At 37.4% G+C, this 25,118-nt stretch overlaps 1 protein-coding gene, 1 non-coding gene and 1 pseudogene across 2 annotated transcripts in view; all 3 read left to right on the forward strand.

The window, feature by feature from the left end:
- Window positions 1–25,118, forward strand: part of IGBP1 (immunoglobulin binding protein 1) — a 33,167-nt gene that overhangs the window by 2,257 nt on the left and 5,792 nt on the right. The window contains exons 3-5 of the mRNA XM_049767313.1: window positions 9,027–9,222; window positions 11,156–11,235; window positions 12,158–12,264. Coding sequence (XP_049623270.1) covers window positions 9,027–9,222; window positions 11,156–11,235; window positions 12,158–12,264 — 383 coding nt within the window. The remainder of the gene's footprint in view (window positions 1–9,026; window positions 9,223–11,155; window positions 11,236–12,157; window positions 12,265–25,118) is intronic.
- Window positions 3,469–3,646, forward strand: LOC125999868 (uncharacterized; annotated as a pseudogene).
- On the forward strand, window positions 6,566–6,672 carry LOC126000361 (U6 spliceosomal RNA). The gene has a single exon (XR_007492704.1). It is a non-coding gene; the product is annotated as a U6 spliceosomal RNA (small nuclear RNA).

Raw genomic sequence — 25,118 nt, forward strand, 5'->3', positions numbered from 1 at the left:
CCTGCCCTCCTCTCCCTTGCCTGCTTCTGTGGTAACGTTTTTCTTTTCTCTCTCTTTCTCTTCCTGTTTTACTTTTTAGACATGGTTGTTTGCGTTATTGTTCCTCAAGGATAGTATACATATCACTTTTTATCTTCAGCATCCAGTTCTTGTCCAGAACACTTGTTTCCAACTATCATTGTCATATTGGTCCCTTCTCTATCTTTTTTTAATTTTGTTTTGCTTTATTATCCTTTTTCTTTGCTAGTATTGGAAGTGTTATAATTTAAACATAACGTGATATCAAAGGATGATCCAAAAATTGAATTAACTGTCCGTCACTCAGGAGCCAAAGATTCAGCTGGCTTGCCTCTCATCTTGGCATGGTGAGTGCCGATGGTTACTCAGAAGTTCAGCCAGATAGGGGTTTACCTTGGCAATAGCCCTGCAGTCAGGCCTCTCTGTTCATCCAAAGAAGGAGTCGATGGTCATACAGATGTGAGAACTATGGGCCCTCCAGGTCTTCTTTATGAACAGCCACATCTGTGGCTGGTGGGAAGGAGCATAATCTCTACTGTGGAAAAACTGGCCACAGAGATACAGAGGTAGGAACACATTGTTATACACCCTTCTCTATCTTAACTGCCCTCCCTTTGTGTCAAGCTTCCTACAATGGACTTGTCATCCTGATCCTTGTCTCTGTTTTCTCTCGATATTATCACCATGTTACCTTTTATGTCCTACAAATGAGTATGTTCGTTCTATGTCAGTCTCTCTCTCACTGACTCATTTTGATAAACAATTATCTCCAAATTTTATTACTTCATTTTTTCTGACAGTCCTACCTTTTGATTCCGCTGTAATTTCAGGTAAGTTGTTAATTTCTTGGTACCTTAGTTTTTCTAGCTGTAAAACTGTATAATAATAGGTCCTTCTTTATAAAGTTTCATAAAAAAGCAAATATCACAGTATCTAATACAATAAGCACTCAGAGTTAGCTATTGGTAATCTCTGTACATAAGTATAAGATATATGTGTATATATATATATATGAGTATAGATTTGAGATTAAGTGTTACATGTCTAAGGAAATTAACCTATTATCGAGCCATGGGTTTTTTCATATGTAAAATCTAATTATGATACTTTCAGGACTAAGAAACAAATGTGTATCTGACAGTAAATATTCTGTAAATGTGGTCTACTGTACACATGCTAAGGAGCTTAAACTTGGGTGACTGGAATATACAGGAATATTGATTTTGTTTTAGGAAGAAAATCATGGTTACATTTGCATTTTACCTAGCACTCTCAGACAATAGAGAAAGTTCAGTTAGATCCAGTTAAGTCACAGTTGATTATAACTCATTACAGCATTAGACAGAGTGGACAAGGGGAGATATATTTATTTAAGAGTGTTGTCTGCAAAGATTTGTAATCTTGTGGCTATAGGAGGTGGGTAGAATGAAGCAACAAAAGTGTCCATGTTTTTTTTCCAAGTGTGAGACTGGATCTCGAGCTTATTATGGTGATTCAGTTAAACAATTTATTAAATATGGGGACTAAAGAATGGGCAGGGAATAGAGAACAGTTTCAATTTAGTATTGAGACATTGCATTTAAAGTGCTGAAGAGGGGCCGGAGAGATAGCATGGAGGTAGGGTGTTTGCCTTGCATTCGAATCCCAGCATCCTATATGCTTCCCCAAGCCTGCCAGGAGCAATTTCTGAGCGTAGAGCCAGGAGTAACCCCTGAGTGCTGCCAGGTGTGACCCCTCAAAAAGTCAAGTGCCTAAGAGACATTCAAGTAGCATTAAGTTCAGAGAAGAGGCTTGTACTAGATAGTGATTTTGAACCCTTTTATTCTCAGAAACTAGCAGTTGAAAGTCACTGTCTGGAGAGCTGAAAATAGGCTCGGTCTACAGATATTTTGTTGTTTTCCTGGTGTATAAGGAACTGTTCTAGGTAACAGAGCTACATAGATCTGTTACTTCAAGGAACTTTAATTTTGGTGAAAAAGACAGGGAACAATATACTAAATTATAATGTAATATCAGGTAGTAAGGGCTAGAAAAAATAATGAAGGATGGCTCAAGTTTAGGAACAGTGAATGACCTTCAAGGAAATAAGATACACTTATTTAAAATAGAATTAATCAAAACCTTTGTAAAAAAAAATATGGGGACAGCACATTGGCATTTAAATAGTGGGTTTGGTATCCAAATAATTATATAAAATTAAAAAAGGGTTATGCCACAAAAAATGACATAGTTTTGTAGAGAAATGTCAAGATGAGATTACATCAGATTGAGGGATAATAAAAAGAACTCAGATCATAATAGCACTTGTGATGAACTTTAAAGGGTGGTATTTTGCTTAAGTAATTGAGCACGTGCTTCGCATTTCAAGGCCCTCAGTCTAATTCCAACACCTCCCTCCCCTAGAACATCCTGAAGTGAGTCCCATAATTACAAAATATTCCTTAATACAGAATTCTCATTGTGGAAAGTTGGAAAAAATAACAGTTTTAAAATTAAAAGTAAGCCTGAAATATTTGCTAATTTGATGTTGTATTTCCTTCTAAATATATAGTGATTTTAACTAATAAATTTAGAGTATATAGTTTATATTCACTGACATTGTATTGATTGTATGGATAATTTTTCCTATCCTTTGAAACCATACTTAATGGCTACATAATAATCCATTCTATAGTTATGTCATAATTATTTAACATTATCAAATGCTATTTTTTATTTCTTGCTATTTTAACTTCATTTGCCGCTGTTTCCTGAAGATAGATTCCTACAACAGGCTGGGGGAATAGCATAGCAGGTGGAGCGTTTTTCTTGCATGGGCCCAACCACAGTTCAGACTTTTGATATCCCATGTGGTCCCTCAATTTAACTAGAGTGATTTCTGAGTACAGAGCTAGGAATAACCCCTGAGTACTGCCAGGTGTTCTGCTATGCAAGTATTTAATGCCAATTCTTAGTTCTATGTTCAAAATGCATTTGACATAGAGAAAAAGATTTTCCCTATTATCCAAAAGTACAGTGTCCCTTTGAAACCTTTTATAAAGTAAAATGTTATAAGCTAAAAAGTTATTTTTATAATGAAAACTATTTCAGTGCACTCCAGATCTGCAACAAACCTGCTACATCATACTAAGTAACCAATTACAAAAACTTAAAATAGGGCCCGGAGAGATAGCACAGCGGCATTTGCCTTGCAAGCAGCCGATCCAGGACCTAAGGTGGTTGGTTCGAATCCCGGTGTCCCATATGGTCCTCCGTGCCTGCCAGGAGCTGTTTCTGAGCAGACAGCCAGGAGTAACTCCTGAGCACTGCCAGGTGTGGCCCCCCCCAAAAAAAAAAACTTAAAATAACTCTAACATAGAATAACAGTAGGAATTATATGATAAATACACAGTTTATATAAATAACTCCAGGGAATGAGCTTAGTAGTATTACTTAGAAATTATATTATTTATACTTACTTGGCAGGGGAGATACCATGATCACAAAGGTGGTTTCCCCAGGGTGAGGCTTATCCATTGCACTCCAGATGTGCTGACCCCTGCGATTTCCCCAAATGTGGGAAACTCGACTGCATAATTTGTGGTAGTGGGGGACTGTGGTTGGGGGACTGCGTTCGCACTCTCCCCTAAAAAAAAGAAAATATTTATATATTATATTTATTATATATACATAAATATGCAGATTATGTAAAGTGATTCCAGGGAATGAATTTAGCAGTATGACTTTCTGCTTTTGGTGTGCACTACCTGTATATTGCCTTATTGAAAACAAATGCTGAGCACTATTTCCCCCTCCTCTTCATTATAAAAGGGAAAATCGTCTTTAGATATACTTTGTGTTTGGCAAAACAGGTTTATTTTTTTTCATAAAAGCCTAAAGACATAATATGAACTTCAGGAAAGTAGGGATGACTTCATCTCATTGAACTGATTTGTGCTTCTTTGGATAGCAAGCTCGATTGTGAAAATTTTTATTAAATGCCTAATTAAGAATATAAAAACATTATCTTTTGTTGGTGAATTCTTCATTTAGGTGTCACTAACACTTAACATGTCACTCCTAATGTTCAGACATTGCCTAACCTTCAGACTCCACTGCCCATGACTTACATGGGTATTTCACAGACTTTTTGAACTAGATATGCTCTAAATTTAACCTTTGCTGTGTGTGTGTGTTTTTTTTTCTAAGTGTGGTTTTTTTTGCTGTGTGTGTGTGTGTGTGTGTGTGGTTTTTGGGTCACACCCGGCTGTGCTGAGGGGAAACTCCTGGCTCCACGCTCAGAAATCGCTCCCGGCAGGCATGGGGGACCATATGGGAAGCCGGATTCGAACTGATGACCTTCTGCATGAAAGGCAAACGCCCTACCCCCATGCTATCTCTCCGGCCCCTAAATTTAACCTTTGACTTTTTAACAATCCACACTAAACCATCCAACACTCATTCTTCACCATTTCACAAGGTTATTTGTCATCCACCCTGGTGTTTAAGTCAGACCACAAAAGTTTTTGTTTCCATCCCTACCATCTGAATTTCTAAACTCAGTCTATCCATAGGCTCCCAGAGACTATTTACAATATGTACCTTTGATCCATCTGTAACTTTCAATCTGTATTAGCATTATTTTGTCTAGGATACAGTACCTCTCACCAAAAGTAGCCAAATTTTTAACTAAACAGGCCCACTCTCTTCCCTCTACCGAATCTTTGTTTTCTTAATATAGAATACTCTAATTCTGTCTTTCTTGGTTTTGTCGTCTATCAGAATGTATATTCCATAAGACAGGAGCTGTTTCTGTCTTGTTCTTGTTGATATGCTTAGTAAAGGGCCTCACATATAAAGGCATTCAGAAATACATGTTGAGAAGTATGAGAACCTAAGCAAAACTCCCAAAGACAGTAGTTTGAGGTGTATAGTTTGGCAAGAGTTAAAAAATAGTATAGTCTGAGGTCTTTATAAGGAAGTATGTAGATGACTGAAACAGAAGAGTAACAGGCAGAAATGACGGTTAGCATGTTAGTGAGGAATCCCCTCCCTAGAAGAAATATTGAAACAATCCAAGGAAATGGTAGTAGTCTCTAGTGTTATTTGGGGGAACTTTTCTGTTTGTTTTTTATCTTTATTTTGGGGTTTGGCCTTACCTGGCTGTGCTCAGAGCTTACTCCTGGCTCTGCACTCAGGGATCATTCCTGGCAGGCTTCAGGCTATATGGAATGCCAGGGATCAAGCTTGGTTCTGTCACTTGTAGTAGAAGTACCTTACCCACTGTACTATTCCTCTGGCCCCTCTTTTCCTTAAAGATAGCAGATGAGTAAGGCATGTCACTGAGTAATTCTTTATCTCAAAAGGGGATGGTATGCCAAATTAGTATTTGCTCTAAGAATTTATATGATCTAAAACAAATTGTTCTGATCTTTATTGTTTTTTAAATCTACCCTCTTCCCCATTACGGTTTTAAATCCTGAAGCCATTCAACATAAACTATTTCTATGTGGTCTTCTTGCAAAGCTGTTTCTTCAGGCACCTTCTCTAACCACCAACTTTAAAGAGTAAGGATATGTTTAGTTTATTAACTGTACCTCCATTCTTTTAACAAAATAGAGAAGAAATAGAATCTGCATAAGAAAAAGGTCTTGTTTTAGGTATATGGAATTTAATAACTACTAAACTGACAAGACAGCCATCTTTGTAGTCAGGTGGAAATGTACTACTGAAACTTATGAGGCTATTGTAGCTAGTGATAAAATTTTAGAAACTGGTGTGTGGATAGTTTGCTGAGAAAAAAACACATAGATATAAGAATCCAAAGAAGAATGGAGAGGTAATACAGCAGGTAAGTCACTTGCCCTGGTTCAGTCTCCTGGCATCCTGTATGGTTCCCAGAGTCCTTTCAGGAGTGATCCCTTTGTGCATAGCCAGGAGTAAACCTTGAGTACAGCTAGTTATGGACCATCACCCCCAATTAAAAAAAAGACTGCATTTGAAGTAAGACAGTTTTTACTACTTATTCAATGGGGTATCATCTAGCACTTCCTATCCCCACTTTTCTCATGAGTTAATATTTGTATTGTTTACAAAGGACCTTCATTGTCTTGTTACATTTGATTTTCCTATCAATTCCCATGAATCATATACCAGCTCTATTTTGTTTGTAGTACTGGGGATTGAACGTGGTTTCTCTCACTTTCCAGGCTTGTCCTCCTGCTGAGCCACAGTTCTGGCTCTATCCCCATTTTAAACATAAGAAAATGGCTTTGATAATTTACTTGCCTAAAGTTACGTATCTATAGTAAGTGACTTAACTTGGATTTATACAGTGAGTAGACTTGGATTTGAAATTCAAGTCTGAATTTCCAATTGGATTGCTCTTTCCACAAGAGAATAGGAAAGTGGTCTGTTGAAATGATAGAATATGGCTTGAGGGCATCAGCAAAGTCAGTATTTGTATAGGATAATTGATAAGAGTGAAGCTTAGAATACATAGAGACTGAAATAATAATAAAAGTGGAATAGTACAGACAAGGTTAGTTTCTTAAGAATGAAAAATGGAGTGCTTGCTTCAGCTGCACATATACTAAAATTGGAATATACAGAGAAAATTAACATGGCCCCTTGTGCAAGGATGACTTGCAAATTCATGAAGCATTTTATATTTTTAAAAGAAAAAAAAGAACTATGGAAAGCTCCAAATATTTTTAAAGATTAATAAGAAAATTGAATTTTACAGTAGCTGGCTATCTGGTGAGCATAATAGTGGTATGTTCATAAAAGATGAACATGGGATAGATAATCAGTTAATAGCACTCAGCAAAAATTTCATAGGGATTTGTATTTGACCCATTTATAATGTAAGTGCTTTTCAGCAAATTGGAGACAAAAAGATTGGTAAAAAGTTGCCTAAATTCGGGGCCGGAGAGATAGCATGGAGGTAAGGCGTTTGCCTTTCATGCAGAAGGTCATCGGTTCAAATCCCGGCGTCCCATATGGTCCCCCGTGCCTGCCAGGAGCAATTTCTGAGCATGGAGCCAGGAGTAACCCCTGAGCACTGCCGGGTGTGACCCAAAAACCAAAAAAAAAAAAAAAAAAAAAGTTGCCTAAATTCAGAATAGTGATCGAAATTGGGCATTCTGTGATGATAAGAATTCCTGCATTTCCACATAATCACTCATCTTGGTGTACCTATAACACTGATAAAGATCTGGGATAGTGTTTTTCTTTTTCTAAATGCCTTACTGTGTGGCATTGTTAATGTGGCCCACTTGTGCCAAACAATTGGGTCTGCACTTTTGGTATATGGGCTGCTGAAAGCGAACACGGGTCTGCACATTTGGACCAAGCGTTACATGGACTTCTGCTAGGTGTGGTTCATGTTAAAATAATATTTTGAAAGCATTTAAACTGATTTTCATGGATCATAGACCTTATTAATAAGTGTGTTGAAAAGCACAAGACCTCTCTAGAAAAGCAAAATATATAGGTGGAAATGTCAGGATAAAAATTAGGGGAATTCAAGTCACCCCTGCATTCAAAATATATCCCTTGACCTCAGATTTAGTGCACCTCACATTTAGTGCACAGACACCTTTGATTGTGAAGGTCTAGAGCGGGGAATCCACATATGTGGAGAATCAAGATCCTTCTCTTGGAAAATGAAACGTTTTGTCTTGACATCTCACTTTCTGTCAGACTATTAAATCAGGAAACATATATTTGAAATATGTTTATATCTTATGGCCTGTTTCATGTTGCCATTTCTCACTTGGATGACAGCAATATCCTATTCAGTGGTGCCTCTGCTACCTTTGCCTTCCAATTCCCAGTCTATACCTCACTACATAGCCAAAGTGGCCATTATATTTAAGTCTTTTTATTTCACTTCCTTTGAGTCATGTATTCTATGTGGAAGCCTCTACTTGCTTTCCTATCTTACTCAAAATAGTATGTCATGTTCTAGGTCTTAAGGCCTACAGAGTCCTAAAAATAATGACACTGGTTCCCTCACTGACCTTATTTCCTGACACTTTTCTTCACTTGAATCCAACAACAATTTGATGTTTCTCAATCATATCTGTCAGGCAGTCTTCTATCCTGGGAACCTTTTACTTGCCTTTTTACCTTAAAACCATTTTAGATGTTGAAACAACTTTCTTATTTCCATGATGTTTTTCTTAAATGTCACCTCTTCTCAGAAGTTTTTCATCATTTTATTATATATAGTGACACCTTTATTCTTTTATCATCACTCTGTCCAAATCCTTACTTTTTGCATTTTCATAGTACATAGCACCTTGACTCCTTTATTTCTTTTTAATCTTGCATTAAATTACAAGTGAGAACAAGACTTTTGTTATATATACTGCTGTGTCTCCAGCACATCAAATAGTTTCTATCACTCAATAGGTATTTGGTAAATATTGTTCAATAACCAGTAGATGGCCAGTAGAATGCATCCTGAGAAAGGCATGTAGGGTGTTTAGGGGTTTTGAATTTTGTTAATTTAACAAAAGAAAATAAGAATGTTTTGCCTTGGTCAAAAGAAGAAAGAACTGTCTTTCAGGCTGTTCTCATAAGGAATTCCTGTATCAGTGGCAGGCTGATGACCCTAAGATTCTGTAATTCTTTGAGGCTATAATTCCCAAGTGAATATTGCGTATCTGGGCACTCAACCTAATCAAATTTAATTGATATGACCAAATTACTAATGTTCATACTTTATTCCTTAAGATGATGTGAAGAATTCAAAGAAGGTTACTTCTGGTTCTTTGTTATTGTTATTGTTGTTGTTGGTTTTTGGCCTCAGAAGTTTTTGTTACACTCTGTGGAGCCTATCCTTCCCTTTTACTCTTGAGGGAACTACGTTAGTGGCAAACTCATATGTAGAATATTCTTTTATTGTGAAAGTAGAAATTCTTATACTTCTGTCTGGTCAATTGTAGTTGTAAAATGCAATTGTGGCTTTCTTTTGAAAGAATATATTTTAAGTTTATGGGTATTGTTCTTCTGTGGAACAGGTATAGGTTGAAGAAGGAGGTAGAAAATAGGTTGTCTGCACTGAAGTCTTCTGTGGAAAATGGTGAAGCAGATGATGAATGTGTTCGTGAGTATTACATACTTCACCTTCGAAAATGGATTAGTATCAGTTTAGAAGAAACTGAAAGCATTGACCAGGAGATAAGGATCCTGAAAGACAAAGACTCGTTGAAAGAGGTAAGCCTGGTCTCTCCTTATGTAACACAAAAAGCTACTGTCAGAGATAGAAATATTCTATAGGAGGCAGGTCTAATTAAACTCCTCTTGGGAGGCAGGGGTGATAGTGCTGAAGACAGTACGTTTGCCTTACAACCAAGAGTTAACCCTTTGCATACCTAGGTGTAACCCAAAACCAAAACAAAAATAAAAAGAGCCCTCCTAGAAAGTAAGGAGATAAATTCAAGTCTGGAGCATATTTGCCTAGCATACATGCAGTCATGAATATGTTCCCTGGGAATACATAGCCCCTTGAGTACCTTCAGATGTGTTCTTAATGGCCCACAGTACCACTAGTGACAGTATTGTTATCTCTGACCCTGGCTTTCAATGGTCAGACCTACACAAACTAGTATCAGTTGCAAGTTACAAATGACTAGTTGCCCAGAAAAAAGTCCTTTAAAAGCTCCATAAAATGCTTAATTCATTTTTTGATGTGGGAGATGAGCCATGCCTATGCTCAGGGCTTGCTTCAGACTCTGTACTAAAAAATCACTTAGTGGTAGGGACTTAGACCTTACCTGCAGTACTTACTCTCTGGTCCCAGCTTGTTTTAATTAGATCAGTAAGAATGAAGAAGCTGGAGGTTCACTGGAAGAAACTTTTGTCTACTTATAGTAGTGTTTCCCCATGCTTTGGAATCTGTAACATCTTTCTAGTCATTTGTAATTTTGTGACATATCACCGTGAGGTAGGAAGTACCTCTGAAGTAGGAATTCATTTTCACTCTATTATTTCATAATTGCTGAAGGAAAACAAAGGTAAGTAGGCCATTACAATTTGTTCTTGAATATAGTGAAGAGGGAGAAGATTAAGATTGGAATGGAAAAGGCATTGGCAGTAAGAAATAAGTATAAAAGTTAAAATGAAAAAGACAGATTATGTTTATGTTGGTCTAGGGACAGGAAATCAGAAACCTTCACGTTTCAGATCACACAGATAAAAGACAAAACGAGGATATCTTCACCCAAAATGTCAGAAGGACTGCTAAAACAAGGTGTAGCACAGCTTAGGCTCTTTTTGAAGATCTTAGCCTTTCTTTGGAACTACTTCTTCAAAAAATTAGTTTCTGCTGCCAGTTATTGGAAGAGAATATGATATGCATTGATTTCATTCATTATTCATTGCTATATTTAGTACATTAGCTAAAACATGGGATCAACATAGGTGTCCTCTGGCATGAATGTTATGAAGATGTAGCACATATACACAATAGAACACCATACAACTGTAAGAAATAATGAAGTCATGCAATTTACTGTAACCTGGTCAGAACTAGAAGATATCTTATTAGTGATGTAAGCCAGAAGAAGAAAAACACAGTATGATCTCACTCATCTATGGTTTATAGAATAACTGGATGAAGAAATGTAAAGGAAATGTAGTAAAAGGAATGCCTAGAACATTCCTGAGCCCAGAGCTATGGAGGAAAAGGGCAGAGATGAAAATAATCAAGATGGAACAGAAGATAAGAAAGGGAAGTAATTAGGCGTCGTGTTTGGGCTGAGTTATATTGGTGATGTGGGAAAGTGGTATAATTTAAACTATAGGCTCAACCACACTGAAAATATGAGCTCTAAGCTGCAGTCACTGAATTTTGTAATGTACCTGCCAAGGTGGCAGGCAGGGGTTGCAAAGGGGATGTGGTAATGGTGATAATAGATAATGGTGATAGGCATTGACAGCAGTGGTAGAATTATTGTTGAAATATATATATGCATATATACATATATACATATATATATATATAGAGAGAGAGATGCCTAAAACTCAATTACCAACAACTTTGTAAATCACAGTTCCTTTAAAAATTGTAAAAATAAAATAACTAAGAGCCTGCATAGTGTGGTGGGCACAATAGCAATATACTTCTTATAATTAATTTCTTTTTCAGGCACCAGCTTCTCAGTCATCTCAACTGGACAGGCCTGCAATGAAACCTTTTATTCTCACTCGGAATGTAACCCAAGCCAAGTAGGTAGTAATGAAAAGTGGGTTGCCTAAACAGATATCCTTTTGGGTCAGGGGGCCTTGAGCCAGTGGTGCTCAGAACTTACTTCTGCCTCTGTTCTCAGGTCACATTACTCAAGGGACCATGTCAGGGACCGAAAGCAGGTCAGCTGGATGCAAACATTTCTAATTTTATATGTGACAGCTTAATAGGTGCTTGACCTGGTGATACATGCTTGATAGTTTGGTGCTTAGTCTCAGCAGTGTTCAAGAGCTTCACACTAGGGCCACTCTGATAACAAACACCTATTTTTATGGCTCAGTTTCATGACTATTAGGTAGAATGGACACTGTTCAAAAATCATGCATTCATTCACCTCTCAGAGCTACTTTTTCATCCAAAGTGATACAATTCTATCTATTATGTTTTTGTCTTCACCAGACATTTTCCTCATGAACTTGAGCTTATAAAACACAAAAGGAAATAAAAATAAATAGAAAGTAAAAATGAAAGTGATCTAGAGTGTAAAAGAGTACTTGTAAATTATTTTCTTCTATTTGTCTTTAGCTATAATTCACTAAAGAAGTTCTTTGCTTTTCTAGGATTTATTTATGATTTCTAGAGATGCTTTAGATGCTTTTCTACAAGGCAACAAAGTTTCCTTCCTCTGTATAACCTTTTAGATATACTATGGTATCATTGCTCTTTTCTGGGACTTTGATCTCTGGAGTAGGTTATCCTCTGTTATTTATCATCTCACGAAAGCTCTTGACTTTAATGCCACTTTTTGATGCCTCTTTTTATGTATCCTCTCAGGCATTTACAAACCTCAGCATATAGCTAGGTAGAGAGTGGGTAAGAAAGAGACGCATGTTTTTGTCACTGAAGAAAAGATAGTTTTAAAATAGTGCTAATAGCTTTCTAATTGTAGTGTGATTTTTACAGAGTATTTGGTGCTGGATATCCAAGTTTGGCAACTATGACAGTGAATGAATGGTATGAACAACATCAGAAATATAACACATCAGATCATGGAATAGCCCAGACATCAGGTACGATGGGCAAAAGGAAGGTATTTATACTTATACTGATCCTGTTGTAAAGAAGATATTAGAGGATGTTTTATTTATAATTTTTAAAAAGTGGCAGATGATTCTGGGAGAATGGGAGAATCATGACAGCAGGATTTTTTATTCTCCAAATACCACATATAAAAAGACTGAGCAGCTTGATAGCAATAACAAAAAATTAAGTAGCAGTTTTGCTTTTGGTAACGGCAGAATAGGTTCTGTCAGGCCTGTACCAAATGCAAACTAAACAAAACGTATGAAAAACTAAGTACCTGGGAACCAGGGAGGTAGTATAGGGGTCAGGGACATGTGCCTTTATGTACAGGTCACTAAATTTAATCAGTGACTCTGCAGCCCGAGGTCACTAAGTAATGCTGGGCCTGACCAGCTTCACATCAGATCACATGGTCCTAGCATTGAGCCAACTGATCCAGTCTGCTGAGTGTCTCCAGGCGTACGCCCTGAGCATTGCTTAGCAGAACTGAAAAATCAACTCTCTGAAAGCCCTGACAGGCAATCAAATATAGTCAACACTGAAGTGGAGGGAACAACATTTGGAACTTCCTGAGAGCAGGGACTTTGACTATGTTCTTGGTGCTCAGCTTGGTAATTGAACGGAGTGGTGCTTCAAAGTTTCTTTGGAAGAGAAGTTAAAGAGACAGTTCAGCAGAATCTGGTATAACAAGAGAAAATGTAGACAGAACTGGGATAACTCACCACCTATAGATAGGATGACATGTAACTCCTCTGAGCCTATTTCCATATCAATTTTTACTTCATTTGATCCTTTTAACAACTGCATGATGCAGTTAAGGTGAATCCTGATGTAAACTATGATCTTTGTGATAGTCATATGTCATTTTAGTTTCATTGATTTTAACAAATGTAACGCTGGTGTAATATATTGCTATCTTGTGAGGCTGTGTTGAAAATTGAATGTATAGTATATGGGAACACTACTTGTCAGTTTTATTATGAACCTAAAACTTCTCTTTTTTAAAAAAAATTGTATTTTAAATGTTAAGAGTCAAATCTGCAATGCCAGTACAGAAATTAAAAGGAAAAGGGTAAGAAAGAGGCTGGGAGGAAAGGAAGATCAGATTAGATGAGGCATAAGGACACTGGTGAACATTCATGGGCACTTTGGAAGTGATAGGCATTTGTACACAGATTAAAAAAAAACAATACTTGTAACAGCCTGATTTTTGTAATTAAAATAGTAAAACTTTAACACAATTATAATAAACTAATTTTATATGTAGAAACCATAAACTTTAACATGACTGCAATAGATCCGCTTTTGTACATAGATATCATAAATCACAATGCTATTATAATTCTCTAATTTTTGTACAGAAAAACCATAAACATTAATGCTGTTGTAATAACCTAATTTTTATATGTTGATGCTCTAAACATTTAACACTATTGTAATAGACCAAACTAATAAAATTAATTCAGTGCAGTAACTGTACATTGAAACTTAAACTTTCAGATTATTATAACAGCATAACCTAATAAATATTAATAAAAGGAATGAACAATGAGCAAATGTAATGAATAGATAATAATAATACACCAAAATTAAATATATTACCTCAGGGGCCTGAGCACAGCAGATAGGATGTTTGCCTTGTACACAGTCAATCTGGGTTTAATCTCTGGCATCACAGGTGGTCTCCCCAACACCACCATGAGTAATTACTGGGCACAGAGCCAGGAGTAACCCTGCTAACCACTGGGTGTGGCCGTAAAACAATAAAAAGACTATTACTTTAAATATAAAAGGAATCAATGTTCAAATGAAAACTGAGGACTAGAAAGATAGTATAACTGATAGAGTGCTTATCAGATTCAGTCCCTGCCACTATATATGGGCCATATCTATTGCCAAGAGTGCTCCCTGAACACAGAACCAGAAATAACCCCTGAGCATCCGCAGGTGTTTCCAACAAGGAAAAAATATTGGATTATCAGATTTAACTACATGCTACCTTCAAGGGGTACATTTTTAATATAAAGACACAGATTAGTTGAAAGTAGAAAGAACAGTAAACTAACAGTAAACATAAGATTAAGTTACTGTAGTAATAACAGAAAAATTAGATGTCAAGACAAAATATATTACTTTATATAAAAAGATCATTTCATACTGATAAAAAAGAAATTTCCAATAAAGGCAGCAATTATAAATGTGTTTATGCCTAACAGCTTTCAAATTACATGTAGAAAAATAAAATGGGGAAGTTGGAAAATCTATAACCATAGATTCTAACACTTCATTTAATTGATATAAATGAGTTAAAATTAGTAAAATTATTTGTCTGGACATTAATAGGCACTTAGTCTCTTTTACATTAAAACCATTTGTAGTATACCAAATAACTGCAAAAACCACACTTTTTTTCAGATATACATGGTGTGTTTACCAAGATAGAACATATTATGGACTGTCACTTGTCATCAAATTTTCATATATTGAAATCAAATTCAGTATATTCTCTCACCACAATGGAAGTATTTAATAGCAGCGTAGCTTGGAACTCCCCAAATATTGTAAAAATAGAGAACACACTTTTGGATAACAAGTGAGTCAAAGAGAAATAACAAGGAAAGTCCAAAAATTTTAATTGAAAATGCATCAAAATTTGTGAGATACAACTACAGTCGTACTGAGAAGGAACTGTAGTACTTTCAGTACTTATATTAGAAAAAAATGACATTTTAACAGGTTTCTATCTTAAGAAGTTGAAACTGGGGGTATGAGTCATTAGTATAGAACTTGCCTTGCATGCATGATGCCCTGTGTTCACTTTCTCATACTGTATGGTCCCCAAGTTCTGCCAGGAACAACCCTAAGCACAAACAGATGTGCCATCAAAACAGAACAAAAGAGGCTGGTGAGATAGTACAGTAGATAGGGCACCTGCCTTGCACACAACTGGTTTGATCTCCAGTATCCCATTTGGTTACCTAAGGAATTCTGAATACAGAGCCAGTAGTAATCCCTGAGGATTGTTGGGTGTGCCCCCCCCCAGAAAAAAGAATTTTTATGGCAGCATTAATATCCCAAACTGGACACTACTAAAAATCTATATATAATATAATGAACAGGGGCCAGAGAGTTAGCATGGAGGTAAGGCGTTTACCTTTCATGCAGAAGGTCATCAGTTCGAATCCTAGCATCCCATTGTTCCCCCGTGCCTGCCAGGAGCAATTTCTGAGCATGGAGCCAGGAGTAACCCCTGAACACTGCTGGTTGTACCCAAAAACCACAAAAAATAATAATAATAATATAATGAACAAATGAATTCTGGTATATTCATTCACACACAAATTAATCTTCAGCAATAAGATTAAACAAATTCTAGTTCTTATTCATAAACTGTAAAATAATAGCTGAATTCTACAAAAGTAATTATGAATGGAAAAAGTCAGACATAACAGCATGTATGAATTATATGATTCTTTTCTTGAAAAGTTTAGAAGTCAGTAAAATTTGCATATAATTGTTAAAAGTCACTATGGGTGGGTTAGAGAGTTAGCTCAGTGGTCTGGGGCATATGCTTTGGTTCAATCTCTGGCACTGTTGGGTAGTGGCCTCCTAGCATCAAGTATCAAGCCAGTCAAGCCAATCATTAACTCCTGAACAATGCTCATTGTGGCTCAAAATCAAAATTAGGGGAAACAGTATGGTGTTTTCTATTAGTAGAAGATTATGAATAGAATTGGGCTTGAGGGGGACTTTTGAAATGCTTTGCATTTTATCTGTGTACTGATTACATTACTACATCAATCTATTGTTTTTTGAACCTTGTTTGTAGAGTTTTTAGGACTTTTTAAATATAGTATCTTGTCATCCACAAGCAGTGAGATCATGACTTTTTCCTTTCTTAACTGTATGACCTTGATATATATTTTTTGCTTAATTACTCTGGTAATACTTTCGGTACTATATTAACTAGGTGAGAGGGGCCAAAATTATCTTGTACCAGATTTTAGAGGAAAGACTTTTAATTTTTCTCATTAAATATGTTTGTCATAGGCTCGTAATTGGCCTTGATGATACTGAGAAAAGTCCCTTCAATTCCTGTCTTGTTGAAAGTTTATATTATGAATGGTGGGTACTAAATTTTGTCAAGTGCTTTCTCTGTGTGATATGATCATATGATTTTATTTTTCCTTTTATTGATAGTGGTATATTATATTGTTTGACCTACATATATTAAACCATCCTTGTATCTCTGGATGAATTCTATTTTGTCATCACTTTGTTGATGTCTATTTGCTTGTAGTTTATTGAGGATCTTTGCACTTGTATCCTCAATGATTTCTGTCTGTAATTCTCTTTTTTGGTAGTATGTCTATCTTCTTTAGGTATCGGGTTAATGATAGCTTCATAACAACAATTTGGGAGTGTTTGTTGCTTGAATTTCCTGGAAGAGCCTGGAAAAGATTGGCAGTAGGTCCTTTTAAAGGTTTGAAAGAATTCTTTAAATTGAATTCTCAAAATTATCTAAATTGAATCTATCTGTATCTGGACTTATGTTTTCCTGGAAGCGTTTTAATTACCATTTCTATTTCCTCAATAGGTGTAGGTCTACTCAGATATTCCAGATTTCTTGGCTCAATATCAGGAGGTTATAAAAATTCAAGAATTTTTATCAATTTCTTCCAAGTTCTCTTGTTATATCAGATTTTGAATCCCTTTGCATTTTTGTGGTATCTACTGACATCTCCCTTTTCATTTCTGATTCAGCTCATTAGCTTTTTAGCTCTGTCTTTGAGTCTTACTAATTGTTTATATCTTTTTTTTAAAAAAACACACCTCTTGCTTTCATTGATACATTGGATGTCCTGTTCATTAATTTCTGCTCTACATTTTATTATTTCCTTTTGCCTATCTACTTTCAGTTTGTTTTGTTGGTCATATTCCAATTTCTTAAACTGGGCTCTTTATGTAAGCCCTTCCTTCCTGATTAATGCTTGCAAAGCGATAAATTTTCCTCTTAATCAAGCTTTTGCTGTGACTCACAAATTCTGATAATTTGTTTCTTCATTCTCATTTGGTTCCAGAAATATTTTGATTATCTTTGATCTGCTTAGTTTCTGGACATTAAATTTATTTCTCTGTGTCTGTTTTAATTCATTTCTATTTTTAGTGCATCCTATTTTGAGATTTTTTTGGGAGAGGGAATACTCGGTGATGCTCAGGGGTTATTCCTGGCTATGCGCTCAGAAATTGCTCCTGGCTCTGGGATTTTGAACCAGTGTCCGTCCTGGGTCAGCCGCTTGCAAGGCAAAAGCCCTACCGCTGCTCTATCACTACAGCCCCTTGAGAAGATATTTGATACAATTTCTATCATATTGATTTTATAGAGGTATGTTTTATGGCCCAGAATGTGATCTTCTTGGAGAATGTAACATGTGCATTGAAGAAGAATGTGTATTCTGATTTGAGGGGATGAATAGCCCTATATATATATATCTACTAAGCCACTGTCTTTCATTTCTTACTTCAAAGCCAGAATATCCTTGTTAAATTATAGCCTAATTGATCTATCTATCAAGAGGTGATGGGCCAGTCATGAAGTCTCCCACTACTATTGTGTTGCTATTGATGTCTTTCTTTAAAGCTGTTGTCCGTTTTCTGTTTGTTTTGGTTTTGGTTTTTTGGGGAGGGCCACACCCATTTGACGCTCAGGGGTTACTCATGGCTATGCACTCAGAAATCGCTCCTGGCTTGGGGGAACCATATGGGATGTAAGGGGATCGAACCACAGTTCATCTTAGGCAATCACTTGCAAGGCAGATGCCTTACCTGTAGTGCAGGGGTGGCCAACAAGTTCGACACAAAGAGCCAAAATTTTAAACTGTGAGAGTCTGAGAACCACACCACACAGTGACCTGCCAAAACAGACAAACACTCACACAAAAGCATCTAATTTTAACAATAATATATTAAACACATATTGCATTTTGCCATTTTGAGTGAGGGTAAAAATCCTGCAGTGATGGTGAGGGTGTGCTGCGTCCTCCACACTAAGAACTAAAGGCAAGATGTGACCCAACACATGACACACAGGATCCCCCACTCACTGGCCGGTGCAGTTGTTTCCAAGGGATAGGAGATGGGATGAAGCAGCCTGGGGGCGGGACTCAGCACTCAGAGATCTCTCCTCAGAGTTCCCTCCTCAGAAGCAGCATAACAAAATCCAAACTTGGCAAAGAGCCACAGTATACAAAAGAATGATAAAAGGCAACGAGCTGCATTCATTTTGGCCGGGAGCCGCATGCGGCTCAAGAGCCGTGTGTTTGCAACCCCTGCTCTAATGCCACCACTCCGGCCCCTGTTGTCTGTTTTTTAAAGTATTTTTCTGGCCCCTCATTGGGTGCATATATTTAGGAATGTGATTTCTTCCTGATGTGTATATCCTATGATTCTTAAGAAATGAGCCTCTGTTACATAATCTTTTTAAGACTAAAATCTGTATCATCTTTTTTTTTTTTTTAATTTTTTTTTTATTTAAACACCTTGATTACATACATGATTGTGTTTGGGTTTCAGTCATAAAAGGAACACCACCCATCACCAGTGCAACATTCCCATCACCCAAGTCCCAAATCTCCCTCCTCCCCACCCAACCCCCGCCTGTACCCTAAACAGGCTCTACATTTCCCTCATACATTCTCAATATTAGGACAGTTCAAAATGTAGTTATTTCTCTAACTAAACTCATCACTCTTTGTGGTGAGCTTCCTGAGGTGAGCTGGAACTTCCAGCTCTTTTCTCTTTTGTGTCTGAAAATTATTATTACAAGGGTGTCTTTCATTTTTCTTAAAACCCATAGATGAGTGAGACCATTCTGCGTTTTTCTCTCTCTCTCTGACTTATTTCACTCAGCATAATAGATTCCATGTACATCCATGTATAGGAAAATTTCATGACTTCATCTCTCCTGACAGCTGCATAATATTCCATTGTGTATATGTACCACAGTTTCTTTAGCCATTCGTCTGTTGAAGGACATCTTGGTTGTTTCCAGAGTCTTGCTATGGTAAATAGAGCTGCAATGAATATAGGTGTAAGGAAGGGGTTTTTGTATTGTATTTTTGTGTTCCTAGGGTATATTCCTAGGAGTGGTATAGCTGGATCGTATGGGAGCTCGATTTCCAGTTTTTGGAGGAATCTCCATATCGCTTTCCATAAAGGTTGAACTAGACAGCATTCCCACCAGCAGTGGATAAGAGTTCCTTTCTCTCCACATCCCCGCCAACACTGTTTATTCTCATTCTTTGTGATGTGTGCCATTCTCTGGGGTGTGAGGTGGTATCTCATCGTTGTTTTGATTTGCATCTCCCTGATGATTAGTGATGTGGAACATTTTTTCATGTGTCTTTTGGCCATGCGTATTTCTTCTTTGTCAAAGTGTCTGTTCATTTCTTCTCCCCATTTTTTGATGGGGTTAGATGTTTTTTTCTTGTAAAGTTCTGTCAGTGCCTTGTATATTTTGGAGATTAGCCCCTTATCTGATGGGTATTGGGTGAATAGTTTCTCCCACTCAGTGGGTGGCTCTTGTATCCTGGGCACTATTTCCTTTGAGGTGCAGAAGCTTCTCAGCTTAATATATTCCCATCTGTTAATCTCTGCTTTCACTTGCTTGGAGAGTGCAGTTTCCTCCTTGAAGATGCCTGTAATGTCCTGTAGTGTTTTGCCTATGTGCTGTTCTATATATCTTATGGTTTTGGGGCTGATATCGAGGTCTTTAATCCATTTGGATTTTACCTTTGTACATGATGTTAGCTGGGGGTCTAAGTTTAATTTTTTGCAAGTGGCTATCCAATTGTGCCAACACCACTTGTTGAAGAGGCTTTCCCTGCTCCATTTAGGATTTCCTGCTCCTTTATCAAAAATTAGATGGTTGTATCTCTGGGGAACATTTTCTGAGTATTCAAGCCTATTCCACTGATCTGAGGACCTATCCTTATTCCAATACCATGCTGTTTTGATAACTGTTGCTTTGTAGTACAGTTTAAAGTTGGGAAAAGTAATTCCTCCCATATTCTTTTTCCCAATGATTGCTTTAGCTATTCGAGGGTGTTTATTGTTCCAAATGAATTTCAAAAGTGTCTGATCCACTTCTTTGAAGAATGTCATGGGTATCTTTAGAGGGATGGCATTAAATCTGTATAATGCCTTGGGGAGTATTGACATTTTGATGATGTTAATCCTGCCAATCCATGAGCAGGGTATGTGTTTCCATTTCCGTGTGTCCTCTCTTATTTCTTGGAGCAGAGTTTTATAGTTTTCTTTGTATAGGTCCTTCACATATTTAGTCAAGTTGATTCCAAGATATTTGAGTTTGTGTGGTACTATTGTGAATGGGGTTGTTTTCTTAATGTCCATTTCATCCTTATTACTATTGGTATATAGAAAGGCCATTGATTTTTGTGTGTTAATTTTGTAGCCTGCCACCTTGCTATATGAGTCTATTGTTTCTAGAAGCTTTTTGATAGAGTCTTTAGGGTTTTCTAAGTAGAGTATCATGTCATCTGCAAACAGTGAGAGCTTGACTTCTTCCTTTCCTATCTGGATTCCCTTGATATCCTTTTCTTGCCTAATCGCTATAGCAAGTACTTCCAGTGCTATGTTGAATAGGAGTGGTGAGAGAGGACAACCTTGTCTTGTGCCAGAATTTAGAGGGAAGGCTTTCAGTTTTTCTCCATTGAGGATAATATTTGCCACTGGCTTGTGGTAGATGGCCTTCACTATATTGAGAAAGGTTCCCTCCATTCCCATCTTGCTGAGAGTTTTGATCAAGAATGGGTGTTGGACCTTATCAAATGCTTTCTCTGCATCTATTGATATGATCATGTGGTTTTTATTTTTCTTGTTATTGATGTTGTGTATTATGTTGATAGATTTACGGATGTTAAACCAGCCTTGCATTCCTGGGATGAAACCTACTTGATCGTAGTGGATGATCTTCTTAACGAGGCATTGAATCCTATTTGCCAGGATTTTGTTGAGGATCTTTGCATCTGCATTCATCAGTGATATTGGTCTGTAATTTTCTTTTTTGGTAGCGTCTCTGTCTGGTTTAGGTATCAAGGTGATGTTGGCTTCATAAAAGCTATTTGGAAGTGTTTCTGTTTGTTCAATTTCATGAAAGAGTCTTGCCAAGATTGGCAGTAGTTCCTCTTGGAAAGTTTGATAGAATTCATTAGTGAATCCATCTGGACCTAGGCTTTTGTTTTTCGGCAGACATTTGATTACTGTTTTAATTTCATCAATGGTGATGGGGGTGTTTAGATATGCTACATCCTCTTCCTTCAACCGTGGAAGATTATAAGAGTCCAAGAATTTATCCATTTCTTCCAGGTTCTCATTTTTAGTGGCGTAGAGTTTTTCAAAGTAGTTTCTGATTACCCTTTGAATCTCTGTCATATCAGTAGTGATCTCTCCTTTTTCATTCCTGATACGAGTTATCAAGTTTCTCTCTCTCTCTTTCTTTGTTAGGTTTGCCAGTGGTCTATCAATCTTGTTTATTTTTTCAAAGAACCAACTTCTGCTTTCGTTGATCTTTCGGATTGTTTTTTGAGTTTCCACTTCGTTGATTTCTGCTCTCAGCTTTGTTATTTCCTTTTGTCTTCCTATTCTTGGGTCCTTTTGTTGAGCATTTTCTAGTTCTATTAGCTGTGTCATTAAGCTACTCAGGTAAGCTCCTTCTTCCTTCCCGATGTGTGCTTGCAAAGCTATAAATTTTCCTCTCAGTACTGCTTTTGCTGTGTCCCATAAGTTCTGATAGTTTGTGTCTTTATTGTCATTTGTTTCCAGGAACCTTTTTATTTCCTCCTTGATTTCATCTCGGACCCACTGGTTATTGAGCATAAGGCTGTTTAACTTCCAGGTGTTAAAGTGTTTCTTCTGAGTCCCTTTGGAGTTCACAAATAATTTCAGAGCCTTGTGGTCAGCGAAGGTAGTCTGCAAAATTTCTATCCTCTTGATCTTATGGAGGTATGTTTTATGTGCCAGCATGTAGTCTATCCTGGAGAATGTCCCATGTACATTGGAGAAGAATGTGTATCCAGGTTTCTGGGGATGGAGTGTCCTATATATATCCACTAGGCCTCTTTCTTCCATTTCTCTCCTCAGGTCTAGTATATTCTTGTTGGGTTTCAGTCTGGTTGACCTGTCCAGTGTTGACAAAGCCGTGTTAAGGTCCCCCACAATTATTGTGTTGTTCTTGATATTATTTTTCAGATTTGTCAACAGTTGTATTAAATATTTTGCTGGCCCCTCATTCGGTGCATATATGTTTAGGAGAGTGAATTCTTCCTGCTCTACGTACCCCTTGATTAATATAAAATGTCCGTCTTTGTCCCTTACAACCTTCCTGAGTATAAAGTTTGCATTATCTGATATTAGTATGGCCACTCCAGCTTTTTTATGGGTGTTGTTTGCTTGGATAACTTTTCTCCAGCCTTTTATTTTGAGTCTATGTTTGTTCTGACTATTCAGGTGCGTTTCTTGTAGGCAGCAGAAGGTTGGATTGAGTTTTTTGATCCATTTAGCCACTCTGTGTCTCTTAACTGGTGCATTTAGTCCATTGACGTTGAGAGAAAGAATTGTCCTGGGATTTAACGCCATCTTTATTTCAAAATTTGGTGTGCCTTTTGGGTAGTCTTGTCTTAGATTAGGTCTTTCAGTTTTTCTCTTAAGACTGGTTTTGTGTCTGTGAATTTTCTGAGCTGTTTTTTGTCTGTGAAACCATGTATTCTTCCATCAAACCGGAAAGTGAGTTTTGCTGGGTATAGTTTTCTGGGTGAAGCATTCATTTCATTCAGTCTTGTCACAATATCCCACCACTGCTTTCTGGCATTGAGCGTTTCTGGTGACAGGTCTGCTGTAAATCTCAGGGAAGCTTGCTTGAACATGATTTCCCCTTTTGATCTTGCTGTTTTCAGAATTCTGTCTCTATCTGTGGGATTTGTCATTGTGACTAGGATGTGTCTTGGGGTGGTTTTTCTGGGGTCTCTTTTGGTTGGTACTCTTCGGGCATGCAGGATTTGATCACGTATATTCTTTAGCTCTGGAAGTTTCTCTTTAATGATGTTCTTGACCATTGATTCTTCCTGGAAATTTTCTTCCTGGGTCTCTGGGACTCCAATGATTCTTAAGTTGTTTCTGTTGATCTTATCATAGACTTCTATTTTCGTCTGTTCCCATTCTTTGACTAATTTTTCCATTGTCTGCTCATTTGCTTTAAGTTTTTTGTCCAATCTCTCCTGCTGTATGGAATTGTTATGTATCTCATCTTCCACAGCACCAAGTCTATTCTCAGCTTCTGATACCCTGTCCCAGAGCTTATCCATTTTGTCATTCACTTCGTTTACTGACTTTTTCAGTCCTGTTAGTTGACATGTTATTTCAGTTTGGAGTTTTGTCATTTCTGCCTTCATATTTTCTTGGTTCTTATTAGTGTTCTGTTCAACTCGATCCATGGTTTCTTGGAGTCTGTTGAGCACCTTCCATATTGCTAGTCTAAAGTCCTTATCTGAGAGGTTGATTAGTTGTATTGTGGGTTTTTCTACGTGTTGTGGTGGTATTCATTGTCTATATGATGTAGGCAGCACACTCCTCTGGCTCCTCCCTTTCTGGATCGGCTGACTTGCCTCTAAGGGAGGGGAGTCCTCCGTGGATGAAGCCTCTCACTGGGTCAAATCTTAGGCCCGAGCATGCAACAGAGAAGACAGTCCAGAGAGAAATGTTTGCTTCTGTGATATAGCGCCGTTCTTAGTGTGATTTTTCCTTCTTGTTGCAATGGAGTTCTTTCCTTAGAAAGAGTGCACGGCCGCGTAGCGAAGCGGAGCGGCCGTGCTCCTCTGAGCCTCTTTTTGCCCCACTCGCAAGAGTTTCACGCAAGAGGACAGTAGACAGACATAGACAGGTCACACTCACAGTCTTTCACAGCTGAGCCCCACTGGGCCGGTGTACTTTCGCGGATTTTCCCCGCCTGGTGTCACACACAGGGAGCCAGCTTTTGCAAAGGTTAGCCGGTTTTTATGCTCTGAAGTCCCTCCCTGAAAATGGCGTCTGGGCGAGCGAGGTTTCTGGAGGCTCTTTTTGCCCCACTCGCAAGAGTTTCACGCAAGAGGACAGTAGACAGACATAGACAGGTCACACTCACAGTCTTTCACAGCTGAGCCCCACTGGGCCGGTGTACTTTCGCGGATTTTCCCCCAAATCTGTATCATCTGATATTAGTTTGGCCAACTTTTAAAGGGAATTGTGTGTTTGAAGGATTGTCCTTCAACCTTTGACTTTGATTCTGTGTTTGCTCTGACTATTCAGATGTTTTTCTTGCAGGCAGCAAAATGTTGGATTCGATTTTCTGATCCATTTCTACTTTGTGTCTTTTAACTCTTACATTTAAATCTAGTGACATTGAGATAGATGAGTGTCAGGGGATTTTATGTCATCTCATCTGTAAAAATCTGACTTTTTTTTGGGTTTCTCTTGCCTTAAAGTAGACCCTTCATTTCTTCTTTTAAAGTTGGTTTTGAGTCTGTAAAGTTCCTGAGCTGTTGTTTATCTTTGAAGCTGTATCTTCTTTCAGACCTAATTGAAAATCTGGCTGGCTGAAGTATTCTAGTGGTGCATTCATCTCATTGAATTTTTTCATTATATTCCACAACTGCCTTCAAGCCTTGAGGTTTGCTTGTGGTAAATCTTGCTTGTGCTATAAATCTTAAGGTTGCTTCTTTATATGCAATGTCTTTCTTAAATATTGTTGCTTTTAGTATTCTTCCTATAGTTTTTATCAATGTTACAG

This window comes from Suncus etruscus, chromosome X, assembly GCF_024139225.1.
Source record: "Suncus etruscus isolate mSunEtr1 chromosome X, mSunEtr1.pri.cur, whole genome shotgun sequence".
Lineage (NCBI taxonomy): Eukaryota > Metazoa > Chordata > Mammalia > Eulipotyphla > Soricidae > Suncus > Suncus etruscus.